The 21,583-nt window shown below is 39.4% G+C and overlaps 1 protein-coding gene across 8 annotated transcripts in view; it reads left to right on the forward strand.

The window, feature by feature from the left end:
- The window catches only part of LOC130576558 (core histone macro-H2A.1), a 42,068-nt gene extending 22,368 nt beyond the window's left edge, over positions 1-19,700 (forward strand). The window contains exons 5-9 of one of the 8 annotated variants that reach the window (XM_057371308.1): positions 1,086-1,196; positions 6,289-6,388; positions 11,705-11,794; positions 14,797-14,971; positions 18,978-19,700. In XM_057371308.1, coding sequence (XP_057227291.1) covers positions 1,086-1,196; positions 6,289-6,388; positions 11,705-11,794; positions 14,797-14,971; positions 18,978-19,143 — 642 coding nt within the window. In that variant the 3' untranslated portion in view covers positions 19,144-19,700. Of the gene's footprint in view, positions 1-1,085; positions 1,197-6,288; positions 6,389-7,867; positions 7,959-11,141; positions 11,238-11,704; positions 11,795-14,796; positions 14,972-18,977 lie in introns of those variants that run through there. The other 7 variants (XM_057371310.1, XM_057371309.1, XM_057371311.1 and 4 more) reach the window with 7 other exon arrangements.
- The last annotated feature ends 1,883 nt before the right edge of the window (positions 19,701-21,583 follow it).

Raw genomic sequence — 21,583 nt, forward strand, 5'->3', positions numbered from 1 at the left:
CTGTATTGTCTGCTTACTATATTGGTATTTGGCTAACAGTAAACTCCTGGGGAATTGAAATAGGACCCATGAAAATCTAATTTTCAAGATGTTTGTTTAAAGTAAAGCATGGTTACAGCTTCTAAAAGTACAGTATAGCCTTGCATCAAAGTCATTTTAGTTGTTCAGCCTCAGACMTAGTTTACAGACTTTAGAAAGGGACAATAGGAAAAGGGTGGCTTGCTTAGTATTCCAGGTGTGCTTTTCTTGCTTCARCATAGATATTGCTGAGGCACTAAATATTTATATGAAATCATAAGTAGTAATTTTATTGAAAATATGAAATTATTTTTGGCACCACTTGAGTTTATAACCACAGCCTTCGTGAATTGACTTCCTTTTCAAAATGTTCCTAATTCTCWTTTTTGTTCAGTAAATCAGTTCATTCCTGAAACCTGTTATTTCACTGCAGTAATAGAGTTGAAAAAAGAAATGGTGGTTGAGGGGAACTCCTCTGTCCTTCAGCAGTTTTACTGKAGATGAAAGTAGGTGTTGATGTTAAATAAGACAGAAAATTCTTCAGCCCTTTCCCTGCAACCAGGCAGATAGAAAGTAGATGTATTCTTTTGACACTGCTTYTAAGGACAGCCACATTACAAAGGAACATTTCTAAAAATAAGTCTGTAAAATCTGGGAGCACCTCCCATCACAGATARAATTTATTCTCTGACAAGTCAGTTTTTAGCTTAGAATGAATGTCTGCCCACACATAGGGATATGTAATCTTTGTCTACACAAGTTGTTAAAAGTTAGGGGCTGTTTATATGTTTGCTGCAACATTTAAGCCARCTGTCATCTCAACTGTGCACTGGAGTGGGCAGGAGAAGGTGCCTGTAGACCTGCAGACAGACGTTAAGGTCGTTTTTCCTATTGATCCTTCAGCTGTTATCAGGCACTTAGGTTGGACTAAAGGATAAAAGCCAATGCCTCTGTTTGTACAGGCGCTTTATTGCCTGCTAAGCATTCAGTGCATGTCATGTGTCTTAGTGTCATTAAACTGGTTTTCTCAGAGCCTTGAGTTAACTAATTAACTRTATTTTTGGAAGAAGAAGCAGGGAGAAGTGAGCAAATCAGCCAGTGCTGACAGTACAACAGAGGGAACTCCTGCAGATGGTTTCACAGTCCTGTCCACCAAAAGCCTGTTTCTTGGCCAGAAGGTATGATCCTGCATTTTTATAAATGAATACCTGTTTYTCTGTGCTGCTTAGGGAATAGCCCCCTCCTACCACCCCCTTTCCACGAAACATCTAGGTACAATGGACATTTCCCCACTGAGCAATCAAGGTGTATGATATTAGTTTTTCTAATTTCAGAGAAATTCTCTGAAACAACTTGTAGAACATTTTAAAAATACATAAATAAGTCTTCATGTGGCTACATAATTAAATACTTAATTAGAAGGAAAGCCTGTGGGCTTGTAATCTGTCTCATTCATAAACAGCATAATTGTTACAGATAAGCATCTGCCAGAGAGATTATTCTAAGAATGAAATGCATTTTTCCAACAGTCAGCCCACTTCATTGCTGATGTAAATGATTTACAGGTTTTTATCAAAACCTAATTTAGACATTTGTTGATCATAATGGTTTTATGCTATGTTCTGCTTTGTGATTTACCRAAGTTAATGCTGTGTAATAATGAATGATGCTTTTATGAAAAGCTAGAGATCAACAGTTCTTTCTTTCCCTGTGAATATGCTTTGGGATGTGGGTTGGTTTAACACAAATACATATATGCTTAAAGAGGATCCATTTAAAGAGACAATTCATTAAATTAATTTGGTCTTTTATCCTGAAACCTGCCTTTAATTTGTGATGCAAAATTTTCTTAAGTAAAACTGCATCTTTCTGCAATCATTCAATAATCAGATCATTGTGTTGTAAGCCATAAAAGATGAGCCATTGTCCATTGTGGAATGTAACTCCTCTGACTCATTTTTATTTCATACTGAGGTTGTTCTCCATTTATCCTTCAGTTTGTTTGCTAAGTTTAACATGCATGAGAGTAACATTTTTTGCAAGACTTCTGATTTTCCGCATTTAATTTTACAGCTACAGCTAGATGGCTGGTTTAGTAGGATTGTTTTTATTTTATCCCTTGTAGGGGGGTGGTTTTTTAAAAACATTTTGATGACTAAATTAGAACCCAAAATTTATAGTCTACGTTACTGTTTCAAGAAAGYAAGTAACATCAGACTTCTGGAGCTGATTTTGAGCTCATTTTAGTTACCATAGGAAACCTGTAATAYGACCTAGTGTTGTGTTCCAGCACCACACTAGCTCTTACTACAGGCTGTTGACTGTAGTAAGTCTGACCTAGCAAATCAGTGGGAATTGCTGTAGGGCTCAGTGGAAGAAAATCATGAACTCCAGGAGTGCTTTAATCTGTGTTGGACAAAGCCAGTGTCTTGTAGAGCTTCCCAGTGAGTCCTAGTACTGGGGAATGGACTTTCTGGCTTTCCCATTCACTTGGAGTGCAGCCCCCTGAGAAAATTAGTGGTGTGACACATCCATCCCTGCACTGGGTCCTTGTCAGTTAGCCCTGCACGTGAGAGGGACCAGGTCTTAGCCTTTAGTTGTARCACATAATGAAAAGAGAAATTAAAAGAAAATTAAAACATGTTTGTCTCTTGTGAGGGAGCACTCCAAATCAAACAGATCATGTTCTGAGGGTTARAGAAGGCATTTGAAGAATTGCTGCTGAGATCAATCAGTCAGGATGTTTCAAAGCTCCTGTGACATTTTTGAATACSTTTCCTGCAAGTGTGTTTGGTTTGCAAAACCATTATCTGCCAGATCAGAACATCATATGCTAAATGCTGAGAAGGAAGAAAATAATCTTGGTTTTGATATCACATCATTCGTAAGTGTTTAATGGGAAAAATCTATTTCTTGGCTCCATGCTTGCAGAAGGAAAGGGAAGGGATTTATTTCCAGGAGCAGCTCTTCATCCTTCTAATAACCCCAGATTTAATTTGCTGCAAAAACACAAATGAGAATGTTGCAAACCTGAGTATTGTTCAGTTTTTAAAATTACTGTTATTGCATTAAATCTTTAGTTCAGCTGGAAATTGTTAGCAGTCATAAAATGGCAAAGCACTCTTCAGCTATACCTGTAGAAGTTTATTAGTGCTACATTAATTATTAAAATCTATTTAATATGTAAATGATTGCACATCCTACAAGTGACATCCCAGTGTAAATGTGGCATTGTACACATTAACTGGTTTGTTTTTCCTGAGAGGATTACAAAGTAGAGGCAGAACTGCAGCACCTCAAGCCTAAGCTTTAAGGTTTGGACTTTCCAAGACACCTCAGCTTGTGGTCTGCAATAGGCATCTTCAGTTTTCAGTATGAAACTCATACCAGAAAAAGCTTCAAGACTTTGGAGGTAATTTTGTCTGAAATAAGTAATGCCAGGCTTGGCTTTGAAAATACTCATGGATGTGCTAAGTGCCATATGCATTTTATCTAACTAACATTTGATTGGAAAGTTATGTCCATTCTTCGTTGCACCTGWACGTGCAAGTTGTGTCTATTTATTTTCTTAAAGTGTCCCTTTAGGGGATCACTTCTTCTGCCTAATATGTTTCATACTTCTGGGTAGTGAAATTGAGCAATTGCTCATTGGAGGATTTGATTCCACAGGAAAACTTCTGATTATTATTTTATTTATTTTTGGCAACTGGATAGCTAGCGGTGCATTGAGCAGTAAATGCAGAATTTAGTAAAATAATACTTAGCTGCCAACACATGCTATCAGTCATGGGCAGCTTTTARAGCATTTTCTTGTTGCTGTTAAATGGAAACTTTGCCAGCTGGTTGTTTTGTAAATCCCATATATGAGTAGGCTCAGGGATAGATTTAAGATCCAAAACARAAACAGTGTGCAGCTGATAGGTCTGGGGCAGAAACTAGTAGAGCACAGAATTAGTAATCAAAGAGATCACTTACAGAATGAGCAAAATATGCTTAGGAACGTACTAAAATCACCACAAAATAGTCTTGGTGTGTGCATGTGTTTTGCTGTTGGTTATTTTTTTATTTTAAAATTCATGAAGTTTTTTTAACATTTTGGTTTGATTTGATTTGACTTTTTTTTTAAACAGCAGTTGCTTGTAGTCAAACGCAAGACTCAAACTCCAGTATGAATAACTCRCCACGTGTGAAGTATTAAAGGATTCCAAGCTGTTTGGAAAGGAAGCTTTCTTAGATTTTATTACAAATTCCCGAACAGACTCGTACTTAAAACAGGGCTGAATTACAGTCATTTTTAGTCAAAATCACCCTATTTTGAGGCAGCATAGTTTACTCAAGMAACATATGTAAATGATATGAAATTGCAGGCTTTTAAAAAGAGAAAGAAGGTCAATTCATAGAATCACATGAATGAAATGGAAATATTTTTTCATAAAATTTAAGTATAGGGATGGTGGCCTCCATAAATGTCCCATTCACTTGTATGGGTTTCATGGACTGGCTCATATTCCCTGTTGATAAGTTAACATACACAAAGAAATTATTTGCAGAGTTAAGTTTACAGAACATGGACTACAAACGAGATAAAATTCAGTTATTGATGAGATAAAGTACCATGCCTGAAGGTTTATGTTATGCTTCATAGGCTGAGGACTTTGGATTAAAAGGAAAGCCTGGCTTAACTGCAGCTGGTTTCAGGACTTGCATAAATGAATGAGAGCTTTCTCTTTCATGGTTACTTTCCATATCACCTAAACAGCTACAGAAAAAATAATTGTAAATATGTATTGTAGACACAGGTGTAGGCCATGCTGTAGCTAATGTATTTCCCCAAGTGAAAGAGTCTGGAAAATCTTTTGCACTTTTGTACTATTTAAAGTTTTGACAGTAGTAAACTTCGTGCCTGTGAAATCAGAATTCTCACAGAAGCTACAAGGCAGCATCACAACCTGCTCAAACCCTGGTTATAAACTTCTTCCCATACCTGCAGTTTTGACCTTTACCAAGCTGAGCATCCATCAGGTTGCCTCAAATYGTAGAGTTGGTTTTGTTATGTGGGTCACATCCTAGAAGGAGACACCCAAACTGTCTTTTAAGAACACGTAGTGCAGATGGGAGGTCAGTCTCTAGATCTCTGTGCTACCTTCCTGAGTTTCTTGCTTGCCCAGGAGAAATCCTCCTGAGTTACAACARGAAAGCAAGGCCTGCTTGAAATATATGGGTGTACTTAGAGGAATAAATGGGCATTAATGGATGGGGTTAAAAGTCTCTGCTTTCATAAGGGACGAAAGGAAGTAAAGCAAATCAAATAAAAACTAAACGCCATAAGCACGTAATATCATGTGCCTGCTTACAGTATCTCACCAGACATTCCCAAAGGCTACAGAACTGTAATGAGAACTCAAATGCTGTAATACAGAATGTGGTGACCACTGATAAAGAGAGAAAAAAAAACACCTCCCCTTGTTGGGATGGAGGAATTGCTGGAGACAAGTGTGCTTTCTCAGAGATAGGCTTGTGTTTGCTGGCTTAAAGGAGGAGCAGCAGCTTTGATCCCGTTTCAATGTGGAACAGTCCCAGTACATTCCTGTAATTGATGCGTAAGGAATGCTTAGGGTGTCCTTCATCTACACTTGGGGAAGAAACAAATACCCTCTCTTAATGGCAAAATAAGAATCAGAGAATGGTTTGGAAGGGGCCTTAAAGCTCATCTCCTTTCAATCCCTTGCCATGGCCAGGGGGACCTTCCACAATTCCAGTTGCTCCAAGCCCCATCCAACCTGGCCTAGAACACTTTCAGGGATGGGGCAGCCACAGCTTCTCTGGGCAGCCTGTGCCAGGGCCCCACCACCCTCACAGGAAGAAGTTCTTCCTAATATCTAATTATAATCTAACCCTCCTACAGTTTAAGGACATTYCCCTTTGTCCTGTCACTCCATGTCCTCGTGAAAAGGCCCTATCCAGACTTCTTGTAAATCCCCTTTAGGTACTGGATAATAATAATCCTAAACAGTGATCAGCAGAAAACTAAAATAGAGCTTACTAGCTCTATCTTACTAGCAGGTACATTCATGTCCTCCCAGTGTGAACAATGTTTGAGTCTTGTGTTTGAATTTTTTTGGATAATAACSCTTTATGACCTGCCTTTTATTTTGCATATTTGTTTGCAGTGATGCTATCTCCATCTGTGTTGCAAAGCTCACTTTTCTGCAGCTTCTCTGTGATTTCCCAGCTGTCCTGTTATTTCCCACCTCATGCTTTTCTTTTCAGCTGAACCTTATTCACAGTGAAATCAGTAATTTAGCCGGCTTCGAGGTGGAGGCCATTATCAATCCCACCAATGCTGACATTGACCTTAAAGATGACCTAGGTAAATGGGGCATGGGTTGACACAACTAACGGTCACATGGAAATTATGGAACTCAGAATTTACTCTCTAGGGCTTCATACCTTTAATCAGAGCAGAAATTCAAATCTTGCAGGTCCTGCTTTGTTGATGAACTATATTCAAAATACTTTTTGACCAATTTTGAATACTTGCAACTATTGCTAGTCTTCAAGCTGATTTCAGTTCAAAAATTTTAAATTCTTTTCCATAATGATCATATGTGACTGTTAGCTATTTTGGGGGGTTTCTTATTTGGTACTTTGAGGACTAAAATACTTTTTTGTCAGGTTGTTCTCAAAATAAGCAGTTTCTCCATTCTACCTGCAGCTTTAGGGGTTTTATTTTAATACTTAGAGTAGACTTTAAAATYTTTGGAAGGTATCATTAAATAATTAGCTATCCCCAAATCTTCCCTTCCTTGTTTTGAAGTTTAATTCAGTCAATAATTTGTTTCCATTGTGTTTCAATTCTTCCCTGTCACTTTTACATTTAGCTGAAAACAAATACTGATATTTGTAATACTAAGAATGAACTATCCTAAGTGGAGAATTGCTTTTAAAGCTTCTCTCTGGTTTCAGATTGATAAGAAAAATCAAAAATCCTTCTTGAACAGAATTTTGTTCTTCAGCAGAACAAAAAATGYCTTCCATGCAGGATGACTGCCTTCCCTTCTTATTTGATTACAGCTGCTGCTGTCTTTTTTTAAAACTTCCTTAATGGAATACAACCCATAATTCTACTACTGTTGCATTTGCTATGGGAWTGTACAGAAGTAACTTAACAAGAAAAAAGGTTTAAGAAGGCTAATTTTTGAATCAGCCTGTCAAAGAAATACATGTATTTCTGAGTGTCTTAGCCATTCCATCACATAATTAAATATACGGCTTACTTTTAAACTATAAGAACAATTACTTGTGGTTTTAAAGCGAATTCTGTACAACCTTGACTGCAAATACATGGTATCTTCCATATGAAGGAGACTGGCATTTTTAGAAACAAAACAATGAATGGCTTTATGTATTAAGATCAGTGCCTGTCAGCTTATTGGTGCTGACAAAATGGAGAAACTAATTATTTTGTTTGGCTTGATGATCCTGAATTTCTCTTTTTTAAACAGATTCCATATTTTATTGTCATGCTCTGTGGGGAACTGGTGTTCTAGGTTTCTGCAAAGTGAAATGGGGCATTAGCTGATTTTAAAACTTTGAAAATGATCTCATGTTATTGCTCTGACTTGTCATTTTAACATTTATTTGATCATGTCATACTCRATATTCCTTCTCCTGCTCCCTACACCCCTTTCTCTACACACACCTGCACACACTACTCAGCATACTCCTTTGGCGCAAGGTTTGGAGATGTAAAGGTAGGAAAATATGGACGTTGGTACATGTGTAAATGTAGAGCCTGTGCTGGGTCTCTGTCCAACGTGGTTGATATACATCTGTTTACCTGTTGTAGTTGCAAGTTGTACAGGCTGACATTGCCACGATCGACAGTGATGCTGTCGTTCACCCGACAAACTCTGACTTCTACACCGGTGGTGAAGTAGGTAATGGCAAGTTCAGTGCTGCGGAGTTCGTATGTGTGTGCATGGTCGATCAGCAGCCACCAGCTTGTTGTAGCTATGCAGATTTGCATTCATTTCTCACTTGCAGCAGTCCTGACTGATCATAAAAGGAAGTGAACAATTGCAGACCTAGTGCACATTTTTGGTTTTATCATCAAATCGAGCTTTTTGAAGTAACCATGGAGTGCACCACCAAAATTGAAATGCAGCAACAGTGCRTTAAATGCAGGCACGTGACCAAGGAGCATGAATTATTACGTTGTTGGTTTGACATGTTAAGTGCATGGCTTGGATGTGGTTTAAGTCTTTAGATTTCTAACCAGTTCCAGTGCACCCTCTCCATGCCAAGGTTCAGATGTTCACATCTGGATTCACGTGCTGGATCAGGCCTGTCTGTGTTTTCCAGACTCTTCAGGTCATCCTTATGGACCGATGACCTTCCTAGCCCTGCTCCACAGTCCTCACACCCACAAGCCCAGGCTAGTGCTGCACACACATCAATCATCTGAGCTACATGGATGAGAGAAGGCATGACAGGAAACAGGACAGACTTCTTAATTCAGCCATTTTACTGTCCCTTGAGTAACTCTTCTCCTAGCCTGTCTCTTACCCCTCTCTGCATACTGAATTTTGAAAGATTTGATAAAAGGATAGGAGTACTTTGACTGAACTGCCTTGGTAATTTGAGAAGGCAAATCAGAATATGGGCTGAATRCAGAATTTGCTGGCAACACTTAAAAATGAGTCAGCTGATCCCAGCCTCTGTTTTGTCTCACTTTGACCTCACCATCTCTATGAGAATGGGCTCCCCTGATGTCTGAGGCCTTGTTTCAGTACTGACTTGGAGGGACACGTGTCCTGCACCGCCTGTTTTTTCTGAAAGGGCTGCTTTCTGAGTAACACACAGAGAAATGTGGCTCTCATCAGCCAGTTGGGCAGAAGCACTGTGTCTTGCCTGGCTAAATAATATGCAGTGTCATAGTAGCCTGTACCTGAAGAATATGCTTCCATAGTCTGTCCGACYCATTTAGCCAATGTGCCTGTCTCCTACCCTGTGACAAATAAATGCTTTGATACCCTACAAAGAAAATTGYCTCTCTAAGCTGGACTGCTCATTCCTTAGCATAGGTTCCTGTTGCTCTGACTGCTGTAAGAAAGAATAGAAGTGCACAAATGCTTAGCTTCCAATAATTAACTTTTACCCATCTAAATTTTTTTTTTTTAAATTTTTGTTGTTTTTTTCCCTAACAATTTAAATGTACTGGGGGCTTATCCTGAGAATTTTAGAGCCTAAATTTCTGCTAACGCTGTTTTCAACACTGATACCAATGCCTGCTTGGAAAGCATGAGATAATGATCTTATTCTCATGGGAGTGACACATATTTATGCCTGTGAGCAAATAAGCTACTAACCTTGAAGCTGTGAAGCAAGACTTCCATCAAGAAACTTGCTAATGTAGTGGAAAATGGTTAGTCTTCCTTTGCCAGATTAAGCTAATTTACTACATAGATGTCAAGTATGATTTCAGTATAAATCCTCACTATTAATCAGAAGAAGAGCTTAATTGAGGAGTAAATGCAGAGTATTTCACTCATTCATACCAAATACTACTTTTTTTCTTCTTTGTATCAGATCTGCAAGAGAGCTCAGTGAAATAAACYGACATGGTTGTTCATTGCTTTTAATTATAAATTAATTCCCAGTAGAAGGGAAAAAGCTGATCTTTCTGGATTGAATTAAAACAAACTAGGCTAAATTCCATTAAATGTACAACAGCTTTGCAATGGCAAAGAAATGACCTACTTAATAGAACTTTGCTGTTCCTAGGTTCTGCACAAGGCTTAATTATGTTTCCCCTTGAAACAAGAGAAATTAAGGATTATGAATGTCATGGGTTTTAGGAYTGATCAGAGTTCATGGACTCATGGGGAATATAACTGGCATATATATAAATATAAATAGGAWTGATATGGAAATATATACAAGAATAAAACTAGAATGGAAAGCTGTTTCATTCCTTCCCCGTCCTTTCTCTGTCAGGGTGATTTTATAAGACCCTGGAGCCAGCCAGATCTGCTGGATGGGCTCAGCAAAGAGCACAGGATGTTGTGCTTTCTGGTAATTCASTGCCTTTGAAGGGCAGAGTGCTTCTGAGCATCTCAGTGCTGCTCTGGATCTCCTTTCCCAGCACTCTCCTAAGACACCTTGCTGCTGCAAATAAAGCCATTACTGTCTTTTCTGAGAGATTTGTAAGGTGATCCTCCCATTCAGTTTTTAAGTTYCAKAAAATTCTCAGGAGTTTGGCTGAARTWTTTATATTTAARAGCTTAAATGTGCACAAAGAGCAAATTACACTTTGACCTACACAGTCTGACCTTGCAATCCAGTTTTTGGCAAACACTCCTGTGAATTGGTTATGAAAAAGCCAAAGAAAAGGCATATATTTTGTAATTATCCTCAGCTTTTGTACCCCAAAAGCAATAAACTTCCACTAACAAAATAGACTCAGGGTCACAGAGTCAGTTTTTAAATGGAAAACAAATGCATTGTTTTCAGCTTTTCAGTTTGGAAGAAATTTAGTAAAACAAAAGCATCTTGCAGTCTTCTTAGTTCCTAGAGYTTTAACCTGATTTAGTAACCAGAATCTTGGAGGAGGGACTCTGCTTCCTGGAGCATATAGTATGTGCACTTCCATCAGAAATTGCATTTTTTTCTTTCTTCATCAGTGAAAGTAAGGGGTGTCACCAAATAAATGTCTAGATCTTTAGAGATCCTAGTTCTGAATTTTTGGAAATCTGTTTTCAAAGCAATATCTCAAATCAGAGCCTTTATGTTATCACTGCTTTTTACTTATCTACCTTTATGATTAATATGTACAATGCAAAATTATGTGGGATGCTTATGTAGTTAGGAAAATGCTTTCTTGGGCTGTTTTTTTCCTATATTAATATTTAAAACTAGAGCTGCAAAATAAGATCTAAACCATTTAGTGATGGACTGCCTTTGTAAACAGCATACCTTTTGGTTGCCTTGACACACTGCACAGCTCTTCTCCTTCCAGAATGACTTTGTCCAGCTCCTTAGTTGTAGTTAGAGAAGTTCATTGGAGGAATATGTTCCTTAGAGATTCTCCTTATTTCTGAGGCTCTTCCTCTTGGTTAAAGGTGGCTCAACAAGCTGGGCAGTTACCAAGTAAAGCAGCCCGCTGCACTCACGAGACTGTTTCATTCCTGGGGCCACCTGTTGGGGTCAGGGACCAAGATCAGGTGAGTTTCAAATTCTTATTGTGGCAAATGGCTCTTTAAAACAATTTRTAAGAGAAGAGGGGAAGTGAATCCTAGGGGAAGGAATTATGAACCTTCAACCACCGTTGAGCTAGCACATTCTTCTGGAACATTTCACACTAAGAGATGCTCATGAGAAGGAAGGAGGTAGGGATGTCATGTCAAATRTTTTTTGACAGTAAATTCAAGTCTGAGAACGTCAGCAGGGGATACCAGTGTGAGGTTTTTGGGTTGTTAGGATTGTCTATWTGGTATTTTCTTTCTGTTGTTGTTGTTGTTGTTTTTAATGACTAGCTAATTCTCAAGTCCCAAAAGGTTTAGATCTTACTTTGCAGTCCCCAAAAAATATTTGGGCAGAAAACTCTAGAGTGATGTAACAAAAGTGAATGATGAGTCACATGTCTGCTGAGATCAGAGGAGTAAACTAACAATTCTCTGTTCAGGGAGCACTTTGGAAAAGAAGGGCGGCAAGGAGTTTGTGGAAGCTGTCATTGAGCTCCGCAAAAAGAACGGCCCGTTGGACATAGCCGGAGGTGAGGCTGCGCTTCGGGTCCCACCCAAACCTCCATGGGTGGTGTTTGGGCTTGGCTTACACAGCCCCATGCTCCTGCCACAGTGCTGGGGCTCTGCTGYCTGCAGGCAGCTCCCACGGGTTCATTCGTATTCCCCACAGTTAAAGTACACACATTCATCTTAGGTAACCTTTACCAAAGCACCTGGGAAATGGGCAGTGCTGTAGTGTTACAGTCAAACCAGGCTGTTCACAGGTAYGTGCATACACAGGCAATGTTGATCRTTAAGGGCATGGTTCAGAAAAGCAATTAATGAGATGCTTATTTTTGAGTCCTACTCTGTTAAACATCTGCTTTGTTGAAATGCTGCTGACTTTCACTCAACTTAAGCATGTGCTTAAAGTTCAGCATCTGCTTGGGTACTTAGTTTAATCAGTGCCAAAATCATCACTATAAAAGCTTACGACTTTTTGATGCCTAGTTATCAAAATTTATGTAATATCGGAGAAAAATCTACTATATGAGTAATAAAGTTTGATAATGGCAATATATAATTTTACACCATCTGTGAAATTGCTGATCCATGTTGTTCATATAGAAGGCTGATTCTGCCATCTGTGTTTATGCTATAAAAATAAATACAGTGTGCACAGTTTTGTAAACGAATCCTAACTACAGCCGAAGGGGAGATGTGAGAATTCAGCTCTGACAGGAAAAATTACAACTGTTTACTTCTGGAACTTAATACTTTGGGGATTTCTCCCTTGCTTTTTAAAAATTTTAATAAGTTTCTCTTGGAATTTTTGTTCTGCAAAAATAGGCAGAATCAATTATTCACATTTTTCTTTTTACTAACTTCTGTACAGTATTGCTTACCRGCCCAGACCAGACTGCTCCAAATAAGTGACGAGTTGAAAAGTTTCTTTTTCTCTGCTGTCAGTGCATCCCTCAGATTGGGGGATTGCTTGTCAGTCGTACCCCAGAGCAGCTCTGCATTGCACTGGAAGGAACTGGCTATTAGGGATTTGTTTGAGCATTCTGGAGCAGAACTTATACATCCATTTTTCAATCCTACACACACCCAGTTTTGAGATTCGCAGTTCTATGGGCATCCCTTTAATCTACCCAAAACCAGGATCCTTACCTGAATGTGACTAGCACAGAATAAGTCCATAGTTGGCTTTCTGTTTCTTACTTCTCATTTTCAGTGCATGTTCATTTGCATTTGAAGTAAGGGACAGCTGCTCTTGGTAATAAACAGTTGTCCTTATCAGAATCCTAATGAGTTAATTAATGACTACCCTAGAAAACACTCCCTGAGAAATACTAAAGTCGGCGATGTGAATCAATACAATATTTTATTCTTTCAGGGTGAAGATGATATCCACATTTCACATCTGACTAGAGATATGTCAGCTGCTTTTAATAGATTTTTCTTCGATTTATGATGTATTCTGAATCTGCCAACATTTTAGTTGCACATTATGACAAATTAACATTGCCTAATACTGAGGCTATTCAACATATTGGGACTCTGCAAACCCATAAGAACATAAATGCTTGTGCTTCCATTGTCCTTGAAAAAGTTCTGGTTAACCCCCTGGTCAGGATGCCATATGACAAAGTCTATTTTCTCTTTCCTGAAGCAGCCACAGAATAGTATCCATATGTGATGATCATGTGCCAAGAGTTATTTCTACGATACTTAAATAGCAAAATGCCTCATAAACATTCCAKAATGGAATAGAGGATTTCAGACCTCTAAGCACCTTTGGAGACCTGATTTTTTAATTTTTTAAAAGAACTCACTGGTATTTTATTACTGTTTTGTGAAGGCTCACTGTATGCTCTTGTGAGATTTCAGATAGATGTTTTTCTTCCCTCAGCTTACAATKAGGGTGGTTTGTTTCCTCACCACCTTTTAACAAACCAAAGTTTCAACTTTTTGTTCGCAACCACAGCCCAGTGAGTTCAGAAATGGCAGCGATCCTCTTACCCTGGTTTCTGGCAGGCAGAGCACARTGTTGTTGCTCTGTGATGAGAAGTGGTGAACCCAGAATGTATTCTCCTGCAGAGAAGGAGGCCTCTCATCTGGAGAAAAACTGCCTGTCAGTAGTTTGTAGGCAGGGTCTGCTGCATCTTTAGTCCCCACATGTCCATGATAATATTGTGGTGATAAGATATGATTAGCATGGTAAAAATTCTTCATTTCTTTGTATATACAAGGCCTGGCCTGTTGTTACACAAACAGTGTGAATCAAACATTGCAAATCTGTAAGTGCATCCTCCTCCACCCATCTGTCAAGAATGTGATGAAAGAGAGAAACTAAGCCCAGCATTGTTCAAGTGATCTTGGATGACCCATACACAGAAAAGCTCAAATAAGGCCAGTCCCAAAGTCTTGAAATCACACAAAATGTCTTCATTATAGTTACTCAGAGACAAAGCTGGAAGTAAAGCCAAAATCTTAATTCACCTCTTTTCCATCCTTCCTTGGGGGTTTGCAGAGCACCAGTAGCTCTGAATTGCTCCAGTTTGGGCTATGCTATGATCAGAAGCTAGCTAAATAATCTGTGCTTTAGCAGGAGTAGCTGAAGGTCACTGAAGTCGTAACTCCTTGTACCTGTCCAGCATCCAGGTATTCACTGTAGCTCTGCAGTAAACTCAGCCAAAGCAAGATCATCCCTTGTCTGGGTTTGGCTTCTAACAGATACTGCCCCTTCTCCTTACCCAGGCCTTAGTATAAATTTGCTTCCTTTGATGTCAGCCATGAGTTCTTGCTCTCTCTCAAATAAGATCGACCCTAGCTATGATTTATAAATTATCACAGCAAAATGCAGCTGGAAATTGAAAATACAAAGTCTCTGTAATCATGTTGTATTTAAGGCTGTGTGATTTGTAATCTAAAACATTTACAGGGGCTAAAAGAATGTCTGTTGATTGTTTGCTATTTTAATTACATGTACCCTCCTTTAAGCCTAAAGAGAGGAAAATAATTATATTTAATTTTCAATTCTTCCTAGCTGTTGTCAGTGCTGGCCATGGACTGCCTGCRAAATTTGTGATCCACTGTAACAGCCCAGGTTGGGGCTCAGACAAATGTGAGGAGCTGCTGGAAAAGACGGTGAAGAACTGCTTGGCTCTGGCTGATGAAAAGAAGCTGAAGTCAATCGCGTTTCCTTCCATTGGCAGTGGCAGGTAAGGCTGTCAGGCAAACCTGATACCAGATAGGTCACATTCTCTAAATGCCCTCTGATGTTCCAGTCTTTTTCCATGTACAAAACACATTGCTATAATGCTGGCCTTTTTCTACTTTGTTTTCATCAGTTCCCTTAAAAAATGTTTCTTTTAGATTTGTTCAGGCAGTGCATAGAGCCTGCAGTGTTTTCCTGACTACTAGTTCAGTTTGGGCAGATCCATAGTGAGCCCTGCAGAATCTTGAAGCAAATAGGATAAAGAGAACAAAATRAACTCTCAAGAGAATATTAAAAGACTTCATTCAGACTATCCGTTCATATAAATTAGGAATGCAGGAGAGAACTTGAAGAGAATATGAAGAGAAGGAGTCTCTTTTGCCTGGTTTTAGTGCATAATGAAACTTATCTATGTCTTAGGATGGCYAGAAGACATGGCTCAGTGTTTGTTTAAGCAGCAAAGTGCCTTGATTCTAAGGATTTGCAGAGTCACTTCAAGCTTTCATCCAAAATCCATAAGCTGAATTCCATGCAGTTTACATCATGGGACTATTTCATTAAAAAAAAAAAAACAACAAACCTTAAAAATCCTTGCCAAGGTCTTTGAAAGCCTAAGTCTAAAGTTCAGGTTCTCTGGCTCTGTACACTGTATTCAGTGCCTTTGAAAGTTGGACTGTGTTCTTAAGAGTCTCAGTCCAGRCTGACTTCACCTTTAGTCTGAGGCTCCTGGGTTTGGGGTGCAGAGGGAGGCTGGGAACACCTGGCCCTCAGGGATGGCTCARTATGAAGGCCAAGGGCTGAATTACACAGTTTTGTCTCTAGCCCTGAACAACTGGCCCTCTTGAGTTTGCCATGAAAGAGTTTGGCTGGTGTACAGCAAGAATACTCTTCCCATTGTGCTGTGTTGCAACACTAGATTAATTCCTGCATGTTCTGTGGGCTAGGGCAGAAAACAGTRTTTGAGAGTTTGGGTGAATGACAAGAAATAAAAGTTTCATTAGGATGATAAATTTATGCAASTCACATCATACAAATCTCCAGGTAAGGATAATTTGTATGGGTGTCATTTTAAGGAGATAACTTGAACAAACTTTGCAGAACAGTAGAGAAATAGAGCAGAGAGTTCATAATAACCTGTTGAGTTAGCTGTCAGGGTCACAGGCTGGTCAGTACAAAGAGAAGCTCTGAATTGCTCGCTGGGAGAAACTCTATTCCTCCACAGAATAATGTGGAGAGTGCAGAGTGACTGTTGAATTGTTTATGTAAAAGTGAGACCRTGTAAAGTATTTTCCACACAGCCCTGTCTTTTCTGGATAGCTCCCAGCAAAGAACCCTACCCAGCCCTTTTTGCAGTATAAATCATTGGTATTGGAAGATGATGAAACTGTGACCAGTTACCAGGATCCACATTCTCTTCTGAAATCTGGTTACTGACAGGCAGGGGCTGGGGTGAGTTCTGCACTTGGCATATACACGTCATTCTCACTCCAGCCAGCTGAAGTGGTGCTTTTAAAAGATAGAGAGGAATCAAAAGGCCTTGAGTAATAAATGAGGTTATGTGTTTTCCCTTTTTTTCTCCTTAATTAGCAATACTCAATCATAAGTTAATTTTGTAGAGAACATAATATATTCTGACAATACTCTCTACTTGTTTTTATGAAGTCAAAAGCATTAAAAAAGAAAAAAGCAAAGCTTTAAGATAGMAAATGCCAAAGACACCACATGTATGCAGCTGTTCTGGTACAGGCATCTGTCAAGCAGACATCACCCAATAAACCCACATAAACAGTTTCATTCTCTTTTATAGTTGAGGAATGGGATTACATGAGGGCARTTCAAATAAATCACAAGGGGAAATAAAATAGCATACTTGTAGCATTCATTGGGCCAGATGCTCAGCTACAGCCAACTTATGGAAAGCACAACTTGGGTGCTGTTCAGAGGTAGCCYGGAGTTCAGTCTGGTAGGGCCAGCAGGAGAAAAGGGAGAGTTAGGGATTGAACATGAAATCATCCTCAGAGAAGGGATTTCATTCTGAGASTCTGACTTTGATCTAAATTGACACTGGTTTGGCTGGAATCCCAAACTGCCTTTTCACAAGAATTTAACTCAGACCCATAGATCAATGCATAAGGCTTCTGTTTCTTGCAGCCCACACATGGCCATCAGGCCAGCACCTTTCTGCTGATTTTTTGATCCCTATTGTCTCTTTTGGGAGAGGTGTCTGGAGCAATGGGTTGTTATCAGCTTCCCTGGCCCTGTACTTTCTGACCAGGCCACTCTCCTTTCTTGTGCCCAGTGTAACCAACCTGCCAGAACATTCAGAAGTTTTGTGACTTCAGAGGCCCCTGAGAACAATTCAGAAAGAGTGTATATCCCCATTTTGATGCTGCCCTGCATGACAGTTCAGGAGCAAAACTCCTGAAAGATCTCTTAAGTATATACCAGGATGCAGCATTCATAAGTAACCTTGAAGTGCTCAGGTGTGGAGGCTGCTGAGTGTTTCTTTTTCTCACAGTAAGCTGACTCCTGTGCAGCTCCTATGTCAAAACTGCTCTCAGTTGATTAACTTGTGACACAGCTGATTACCCCTGACCAGCTCATTTGGCTTTACAAGAGTGCAAGCATTTCTCACAGTGCTTCTTCCTTCTTTTTTTCTTCTTCAATAGAAGAAAAAACTGGGCATTTTCAGAAAAGAAAAAAACAGTGTCAGCTATTGCATGCCATCATTTTTTAAATACCACAATATTACCTTCAAGACAGTATGTATAATATCACATTACAGGCAGGACTGGCACAGAATTGCTCTTCTGAGAATGATTTTTGGTAAGGCAGTGTGCAGTGGGTGGGCCACAACACAGGCAGTTACCCTTCACATTTCGTGTGTTCAACACAGAATAAGAGGGAGATTACAACAGCATTTTACTACTGGTATGGTTCTTCAGTGAGCAAGTGCTGAGAAATATTCTCCTGTTAGAGTCAGAGATGAGTATAGCCTAGTTTCTTTGAACTGCTTAGGAAATGCTGAGAAACTCATCCATCTCTGTAGACTATAAATTATTTGCAGTATGAATAGTACACACTTTATAATGGGGAGTATTAACTATCAGATATCTGTAAGTGCATGGCAAGGAACCAAGTGATGTTCACCAGGCTTTTTCAAATTCTTTTTGGGTGCTACTCCTAACACAGTGGCCATGTCCTGTCACCTTCAGGCTGACTACTGAGTGCACATCACTGAGGCTGGGGGAGGGCCCAGAGTTTGGCAGGGCAAAACCATGGTCTGGGTGAGTAGCAGTACTTCAGGAGTAACACAGCAGCAAAGTTTAGGCATTCCAGCATTACCAGGTGTAATTCCAGCAGTTTGCCATSACCTATAAAATTCACAGTTCAAGTCAAAGCTTTGTTCAGACCATTCTACTTGTGCTTGGCCTGTTTTAAGATTAGATGAATCTTACAGACAGAGAGTCCTAGATAAAAATGTGAAGAAGTTTGTAAGATTCTCAGGTTAGGTCCTGTGAAACCCTGTGCTTAATCACCATTAGTAATGGTAAGACCATTTTGTACTTTGGGTCTTCTCATGTTTCATATTCTATGTAAAGTTCTCTGACCCTTTTGACTTTTCTTTTAACAGTTGCTTTGCTTTCAGGACAGGTTTAACTTTGCAGCTCCAACACACACACTGCTTTCCTGAGCATATCAGGCTCTTGGCTTACTTACCTGTTAAATGAGAATAATTTATCCATCAGGTRTCATAAGGTTCAACCCATTAATTAATGTGTGTAGGCTCTGTATGCGTAYTTTGGGAATGCTTTTCTTCTGTTTGAGCATTGAAAGTCTTGCCTAAATCAACAAGTTTGTGCTTCTAATTCAAACTGTAAACACTGGCTTTGCAGCTTTATTTGCCATCAGGTGTCAGAGAAAAGCTGGAGCCTTCCCTGGGAGGTTTAAACCATCAGAAGTTGGTTGAGCAGGTCTTGATTTTCTTTCATTTTTTTTCTCTCTCCTAGAAACGGCTTCCCAAAGCAAACAGCTGCTCAGCTGATCCTGAAAGCCATCTCCAGCTATTTTGTGTCAACGATGTCCTCTTCAATTAAGACGGTGTACTTCGTGCTCTTYGACAGTGAGAGTATAGGGATATACGTGCAGGAAATGGCCAAACTAGATGCCAACTAAGCCTAGAAGGCTGCAGCCCGCTCTTCCACCCATCGGCATCCCCAAATCCTTAACTCATTGTGAGGCAGAGCATCCCTTCTTTTAAATTTTGCTCATCTAGGGGAATAAAGGTGGGGTTTTTGTTGTTTTGTTTTGGAATTTTTTGTTTGTTTTGTTATTCCTCTCTAAACTGTTTTATGTTGGCACTGATAGTTGGCATTACTGCTGTTAATGCACTGTAATACCAGGCATTGTCTGAAGTTAGTGTAATCTAGAAGATTTTATAGTTTTATTTTAATGAAGTATGGATTGAAGCAGGAAGCTGTTAGGAGTATGTAGTCTTTTACTTGTGAAAGAAACAGGCCAACCCTATTTTGTAACTGTGTTGTGGTGCTTTATCAATACATCGAGTGGCGTTCCTTTCATTTTTTAAAAGAACAGATGCTATAAACCTAATTTGTGTTTGTTTATTGTCTTAATGATTCTGGAAGAAAAAAAATGCAGAAACCCTGTTGTCCTTAATTATATTTACAATTTTGAAACTGTGTGAATTGATTTAGTAAAATGTTTGAACTGTTTCGCTTGGTGTACTTGGATTGATTTTTCCCTTAAGCCTTTATTTTCAGAGTTCTGAGAAGTTAGCTCTGAGCTGAGAGGGATGAGAGCAGATCAGAATCAATGTCCTGGAAGCTCATTTGGAYGTGCTGAGCATCTTCCCTGTGCTGGCTGAATGTGAGTGTGCTCAGTGACACAGCTGGGATTTTTCCAGAGAGTGTTCACAACTCCCAGTTGTTGGTTCAGATCCTCCTGTTCAGAATCTGCCCTAATTTCCTATTCAGTTTGGGAGGTTGAAGCCTTTTAGATCAAGCAAGGCCTARGATTTTTTTAACTATTTCCAGTCATGTAATATTGGCCTGTTTGAAGCTACTTTGTATTTTTTTTCAAATATTTATGAGCCCTGTTTGTAGTGGTCGCCTATCCTTTGCACAGCTGAAATCCATACCAACACAAACCTTTATGGAAGCCACTTGGGTTTGTACTTTGAGAAAAAAGAGRTTACACTTCCAAGAGCTGTACCATGTGGATGCTGCTCTGAGGAAGGCAGCTCTTCCTTTGAAGTTTTTAGCTGATTTCTAGATAGGAGGCATACAGTTCACATTGCTGTTGTAAACTTCATTTGCTGGTGCAAGAATATTTCACATCCCCTCTTGGTTGATCCAGAGCAATGGGCAGACCAAATCTAACTTTTTGGCTCAGGTATACCAAATATTGAAAATTTATAGCTTGAACCCCTGCAATAGTTTGGGTGTTCTGTGTAGAAATCGAGATACTTGGAGCCTTCAAGTGTAGAGGAGCAACACCACCACCAACAGATGTCAAGATTTAAAATGTGAAATAAAAATGCTATTCTAAATATATGTCCAAAGTTAAAAGGAGCAAAAAGTAAACTAATTTAGTGCCTCAAATGCATGAAGTGTATGACCAGCATATGGGCTCAAACTTTAAATTTTTTAATGGCCAAAATTAATTTGGTGCATTCCTCCAAGACAGCAGCTTTAGGGACAATAAATGAAGTAAGGCACAGTAACTCAGCGTTTGACTGTGAAGCATCTGCTACTGCAGCTGGATTGAACCTGCACTTTCCCCAAATTTCACTAGATGTCACTGGAAGGATTGGAAAATATCAAAAAACTCTGAGCCGCTAACTTGGAGTGAAATGGGCCTTGATTTTTTCAGAGCAGGAGGGAATTTTTAGCACAGGAGAGTGCACATCACACAGTGTTCAGATTACAGATTCCTGATCTCTTTGCAGTGTTAGAATTTGCTATACTGTATTAAATAACTTTTTTTTTTTTTCCAAAAATTTCAAAAATACATTATATTTTCTTAAAATTTAAATATCCACAGGTATTTTCTAGGTAGCTGAAAGTACAACCTCTAATGGCATTAAATAGATCTCTCTTACTCCTACACCAGACTGGGAGGGCCGACTTTTGTCATTCAACTAGAAAATCCTAAAGCAAAGTTTGCTTTAATTCAAATTGCATGGACTTGCTTCTTCTGGCCTCACATCTCATCTGTTTATTTAGCTGTGGGCTCCATAAACAGCCCAGCTGATTTCATTGAGATCACCTGTGATGTGCCATTTTATTGWTGGGATTATGGTCCTTCTGAAAGAAAAAAAACCCGCTAAAATAGTTTGCGGTGTTGGAGCTGGTCTAATAAGTGGCATCACCATCTTCTCCTTCCATACAAACACCAGAGCCTCTTCTTCCTCGTCCAACAGCCCAGAGCCATCCATGCTCACCCACATCAGCCCAAGGAATGCTGCTCCAAAGTCCAAAATCCAGCAGGCTCTGTCGGGAGAGCCAGAGATCCCAGAACAAGCTTGACCTTGGGCAGCCCGAGTAGATTATGGCATTTACTCAAGAACCTAAAAAAGTAACAGATCAGGTTACAT

This window comes from Malurus melanocephalus, unplaced genomic scaffold (assembly GCF_030028575.1).
Source record: "Malurus melanocephalus ecotype Western Australia unplaced genomic scaffold, MMel_1.1 scaffold_144, whole genome shotgun sequence".
NCBI classification, from domain to species: domain Eukaryota; kingdom Metazoa; phylum Chordata; class Aves; order Passeriformes; family Maluridae; genus Malurus; species Malurus melanocephalus.